Here is a 6,000-nt window from a genome sequence, read left to right on the forward strand (position 1 = left end):
ATATGGGGAGCACAGGGTGGGGGTCTCCCGAATCCTGGTCTCTAACAGGGCCTGGTTTTCAGCCCTTTGTGATCCACGACATCGAGACATTGTGGCAGGCAGAGAAGGGGCTGGTGTGGAAGCAGCTGGTGAACGGCCTGCCTCCCTACAAGGAGATCAGCGTGCACGTCTTCTACCGCTGCCAGTGCACCACGGTGGAGACCGTGCGGGAGCTCACCGAGTTTGCCAAGAGCATCCCCAGCTTCAGCAGCCTCTTCCTCAACGACCAGGTTACCCTTCTCAAGTATGGCGTGCACGAGGCCATCTTCGCCATGCTGGCCTCCATCGTCAACAAGGATGGGCTGCTGGTAGCCAACGGCAGTGGCTTTGTCACCCGCGAGTTCCTGCGCAGCCTCCGCAAACCCTTCAGTGATATCATTGAGCCCAAGTTTGAATTTGCTGTCAAGTTCAACGCCCTGGAACTTGACGACAGTGACCTGGCCCTATTCATTGCGGCCATCATTCTGTGTGGAGGTGAGTGAGAGCGTGGCAGGCGGGCTGGCCCGGCACACCCAGTCGTCCTGGGGGCTGGCCCGCGCTGCAGGGCACTGTGCCTGAGCTCTGACAGTGTGGGGAAGTGTCCCTTTGATCTTGGCAGTGGAACATGCAAGGCACTGACTGAGCATGCAGGATTAGTTCCCATCTCATTATGTATGTAGATGGAGGTGGAGATAGGAAAGAGATTAAGCCAGACGTGGTGGCTCACACCTGTAATCCCAGCACTTTGGCAGGCCGAGGCGGGCGAATCACTTGAGGTCAGGAGTTCGAAACCAGCCTGGCCAACATGGTGAAACCCTGTCTCTACTAAAAATACAAAAAATTAGCCAGATGTGGTGGCACGCACCTGTAATCCCAGCTACTTGGGAGGCTGAGCCAGGAGAATCGGAGAGGTGGAGGTTGCAGTGAGCCAAAATCCCACCACTGCACTCCAACCTGGGTGACAGAGCCAGACCCTGTCTCAAAAAAAAAGAAAAGGACTAACAGGCAGTATGCTGTCATGTTAATGTGGGGTGGAAAAATTGTCTGCATTGTCTCTGCGTTTTTAAAATTCCAACACAATAAATACAATAATAACTGTGCTAATTAACCGTGGCCTAGAGCTTAACTTCATGCCAGGCACTGTTCCTTTTCATCAATAATGACTCACTTGATCCTCACAACAAACCTGTGCAGGAAGAATGTTTTCTATCTCCATTTTACACATCAGAGACGCTGAGTGACCTGCCCATAGCTTCATCGATAGGCTGTGGCAGACACAGGATTTGAATTAAGCATTGAGTCTCTTAACCACAATACTATGTTGCCTAATCAGGGGTCGGGGGGAAACCATTGGCAAAAAACAAAAGAAGTGGATTAAGACCAGGGGTAGGGAGACTAGAACACCCAGTGGAGCATTGCTGACGGGACAGGGCTTGGTCTGTCACGGCCAAGGAGGCCTGCTGTCCCCTGGGCCAAGTTACCTCTTGGGGTGGAGGTAGGGGAGCTCTACTGCCTTTCTGAGCTCCTTGGCGTGCCCTGTGTCCCCACAGACCGGCCAGGCCTCATGAACGTTCCACAGGTGGAGGCTATCCAGGACACCATCCTGCGTGCCCTCGAATTCCACCTGCAGGCCAACCACCCCGATGCCCAGTACCTCTTCCCCAAGCTGTTGCAGAAGATGGCTGACCTGCGGCAGCTGGTCACCGAGCATGCGCAGATGATGCAGCGGATCAAGAAGACCGAGACCGAGACCTCACTGCACCCTCTGCTCCAGGAGATCTACAAGGACATGTACTAAGGGCGGCGCCCAGGCCTCCCTTCAGGCTCCAGTGGGGCTGGCACTGGAGGGGCCCATCCACGTGACTTTTCCGTTGACCAGCCCTTGAGCACCCGGCCTGGAGCAGCGCAGTCCCATGCTCGCTGTCAGACACATGACACCCACCGCCTCTGGCTCCCTGTGCCCTCTCTCCCACTTCCTCCAGTCAGCTCTCTTCCTGTCTGTTGTCTCCCTCTTTCTCAGTTCCTCTTTCCTTTCTAATTCGCTTACTCTATTTCTTCCTTTCTGTAGGCTTCTCCTCTTCCCTTCTCCCTTGCCGTCCCTTTCTCTCTCCACCCCCTATGTCTGTCCTCCTTTCTTATTCTGTGAGATGTTTTGTATGATTTCACCAGCAGCATAGAACAGGACCTCTGCTTTTGCACACGCTTTCTCCAGGAGCAGAAGGGAGTGGGGCCTGCCCTCTGCCCCATCATTGCACCTGCAGTCTTAGGGTCCTCACTTCTGTCTCCTGTCTTCAGAGCAAAAGACTTGAGCCATCCAAAGAAACACTAAGCTGTCTGGGCCTGGGTTCCAGGGAAGGCTGAGCATGGCCTGGGCTGACTGTAGCAGCCTGTAGTCATGGGGTCCCCGCTGTAAAGGACAGTGGGCAGGAGGCCCAGGCTGAGAGCCAGATGCCTCCCCAAGACTGTAATTGCTCCTCCGAGGCTGAGGCCACCCACTGACCCAACTGATCCTGCTCCAGCAGCACTCTTCAGCTCCACTGACACCCAGCATCCTTCCATCTTCTTCACACTGGTTTGCCAGGCCAGTGTTGCTGATGGCTCCCTGCACTGGCCGCTGGACGGCAGTCTCCCAGCTTGTAAGTAGGCAGGGTTCCCTCCAGGTGGGCCCCCACCTCACTGAAGAGGAGCAAGTCTCAAGAGAAGGAGGAGGGGTTGGTGGTTGGAGGAAGCAGCACACCCAATTCTGCCCCTAGGACTGGGGGTCTGAGTCCTGGGGTCAGGCTAGGGAGAGCTCAGGGCAGGCCTTCTGCCAGCATCCCCACTGCCCCCCTGCCCAGTAGCAGCCACCCACATTGTGTCGGCACCCAGGGCCAGGGCCTGGCCTCACATCTCACTGCTCCTTTCTCTAGCTGGCTCCATGGGAGCTCAGGCCCCACTCTCCCTGAAACTGCCCCCTCCAGCACACACACAAGCACTGAAATCACTTTACCTGCAGGCTCCATGCACCTCCCTTCCCTCCCTGAGGCAAGTGAGAACCCAGAGAGAGGGGCCTGCAGGTGGGCAGGCAGGGCTGGGCCAGGTCTCCAGGGAGGCAGGAGTCCTGCAGGTCCTGCTGAGTCAGCCCAGCACCTGCTCCCAGTGGGAGCTTCCTGGGATAAACTGAGCCTGTTCATTCTGATGTCCATTTGTCCCAACAGCTCTGTCGCCCTCCTCTTCCCCTTTACTCAGCCCAGCTGGCCACCTAGAAGTCTCCCTGCACAGCCTCTGGTGTCTGGGGACCTTGTAGGACCAGTCCCACATCGCTGGTCCCTGCCCTCCCCTGCTTCCAGGTTGAGGTGCGCTCACCTCAGAACAGGGCCAAAGCACAGCTGGGCATGCCATATCTGAGTAGGGCAGAGCCCTCCAGGCCTGCAGGGGCAAGGGGCTGGCTGTAGTCTCAGAGCACAGAGGTAGGAGAGCTGGAGTTCGAGCCCAGGCTTCCTGGGTCCTGCCTGGTCCTCCCTCCCAAGGGGCCATTCTGTGACTCTGGGTGGAAGTGCTCAGCCTTTGCCCCTACCGGCGCTGTGGCCTCCCTTCCATGCCCCAGGATCACTCTCTACTGGCAGGATTCTTCCAGCTCCCCACCCACCCAGTTGATGGGGGTTGGGGTGCTTCCTTTCAGGCCAAGGCTATGAAGGGATGGCTGCTGGGACCCACCTCCCCCTCCCCTGCCACGTGCCGCGTCCCTGCCCCGACCCCTGCCCCGATCGGGGTCTGGTGCTGAGGATACAGCTCTTCTCAGTGTCTGAACAATCTCCAAAATTGAAATGTATATTTTTGCTAGGAGCCCCAGCTTCCTGTGTTTTTAATATAAATAGTGTACACAGACTGACGAAACTTTAAATAAATGGGAATTAAATATTTAAGAGCTGACTGGAAGCTGACTCAGTTACTTGAATGTTTTTCCTGGGGCTGACAGGGCTCCACACCTCCTCCACATCCAGTACTGGAAGGAAAGGAGGCTTTGGGTGCTGAAGCCCTCCTGTGCCTCCACCTCGCTTTGCTCACCACTTGTCAGTCGGGTGGACGACTGTGCCATTTCCACCCTGCAGAGAGAATTTGGGGTGTGAGGGTACAAAGGATGTGTGGTACCCTGGTGGAGCAGTTGGGGTCTGGGGAACAGGAAGGCCCCTGGAGGAGGCAGATGCAGGACTCAGTAGATCAAAGCCAGTTTTTCGTCACTACGAGAGATCATGGCTTTCCTCTCCTTTGCTGCCACCCCGTTCTCTCCTGTCTTTCCTGAGGTGCCATTTCCCCAGGGGTCTAGTAGAACCCAGCCCCCAGCAGCCATGGGTTTGTCTGCAGTGCAAGTCCAGGTCAGGGTATGTAACAGAGTATGTGTTTATCTAGTCAGGAAAAAACTACAGCAAAATATTTCCAAATGAGGAATGTACTGCAGGGAATTGTTGCAAAAGTATTGGAAGTACTGAAAGATCAATAGGGGGAAATAGAGGCCATCCAGAGATGAGTAACTGCAGGAAGCCATTCTCACCTCCAGGGCTGAATGGGAAAATGGTATCATTTGGGGGCCACCATTGCTAGAACACACACTGACACTGCAGCAACCAGGAGCCTGAAGTCACCAGTTGATTTGACTGTAGAACCAGACTGCTGGTGCCTGAGTTCATGCACATGGTACATATGGGGCCACCAGAGTGCCCAAGGCCACCAGCACTGCTGCCCCTGTGACCTCACTGCTTGAGTGCTGTAGCCCCATAACTTATAGCCGGGTCTCAGCTGCTTCTGCCAGAAGTGCTATCAGAGTTTGGGGTTGGGGAAGCAAAGGATTCTTCCTTCTGCCTATCTTCCAGTCTGTTGCTTTTACCTCCCATTGGGGGAAAAAAATGGATGGTAGTCTAGGAAATGGAGTTTGTAGACTTCCACCCATAGAGGAGCATGTGGAAGGGTGGGAATTGAACCAAGCGTCTGCAGGCAAACAACTAGCACAGCGTACAGGCACCAGCCCCAGTGTGAGGGATCCCAGATGCCCACAGCTAAGGGATGGTCACTACAGCACTTGCCTCCCTGTTTTCTCTCTTTGCTGGTCATCTTGGCAGAGCAATCTGAATTGTCAGGTCCCATATGGTTCATCTCAGTCCAGAGAGTGACAGTCCCAGGGGAACAGGAGGAAAAGAGGAGGAGGGAAAAAAAGGGGTGCTTGGAACCAGGGCATCTCTGAAATTGGTAGCCTTTTTTATAATGGAATCTTCTGGTTTACTTGGTGTTATAAGTAGAATGTTCATTCAGAAACAGAATGCTTGTTTCTCAGTACTATAAGGAAAAATTAGCATTTAGACAAAAAGTTTTCTCAGCAAGGCAATTTTACTTTCTGCAGAAAGGGTGTTCCTCACAGATGGAACAATGGCGAGACTGCACACGAACAAAGGAGGGAAGCAATTTTTATCCCTTACACAGCTTGTCCTTGCTACTGTGTTCTGTCTCCATTGGCTGCAGCCGGACCACACAATCTAAGCTAAACCCAACTAGCTAATAACTTAAAACTTTATCCTAAATAGGTAAAGGCAAGGGAGAACAAAGGAAAAGAGGAAGTTACTTGCAAAAGGACTTAGAAAAGTAATAACCAAATATATTGGTTAAAGTACAAGGACATCGAATGTACTCATTCCCTTATATCTAATAGTTACACAGGATAGGGCTTAACAGAGTTATTAGCACAAAACAAGGTGGCTTGAAGGAAGTTAGTCTTCAAAAGAAACTATTATTTCTAACACTTATGATTTATTTTTTAACAAGAAGGGAAACTTTGAAGAGGAACCTTTTTTACTTTCTACACTTGGTTTATTTTTCTCACCTCCCTATTCTTTCCCACACTATCAAGTGGGAAAAAAATAGTCAAAGACTGTGTGTGTTTCAGTTGTTAAAGGCCAGTCCTCTTCCCAGCACTGAAGAGGTAAGAACCCCATATACTAAATAACCAGTTCT

General features: G+C 52.9%; 1 protein-coding gene across 7 annotated transcripts in view; it reads left to right on the forward strand.

The window, feature by feature from the left end:
- Positions 1-3,923, forward strand: part of PPARD (peroxisome proliferator activated receptor delta) — an 85,444-nt gene extending 81,521 nt beyond the window's left edge. For all 7 annotated transcript variants that reach the window (XM_038005997.2, XM_038005998.2, XM_038005996.2 and 4 more), the window contains 2 exons: positions 63-513; positions 1,569-3,923. In XM_038005997.2, coding sequence (XP_037861925.2) covers positions 63-513; positions 1,569-1,816 — 699 coding nt within the window. In that variant the 3' untranslated portion in view covers positions 1,817-3,923. The remainder of the gene's footprint in view (positions 1-62; positions 514-1,568) is intronic.
- The last annotated feature ends 2,077 nt before the right edge of the window (positions 3,924-6,000 follow it).

This window comes from Chlorocebus sabaeus, chromosome 17 (genome assembly GCF_047675955.1).
Source record: "Chlorocebus sabaeus isolate Y175 chromosome 17, mChlSab1.0.hap1, whole genome shotgun sequence".
Classification (NCBI taxonomy): domain Eukaryota; kingdom Metazoa; phylum Chordata; class Mammalia; order Primates; family Cercopithecidae; genus Chlorocebus; species Chlorocebus sabaeus.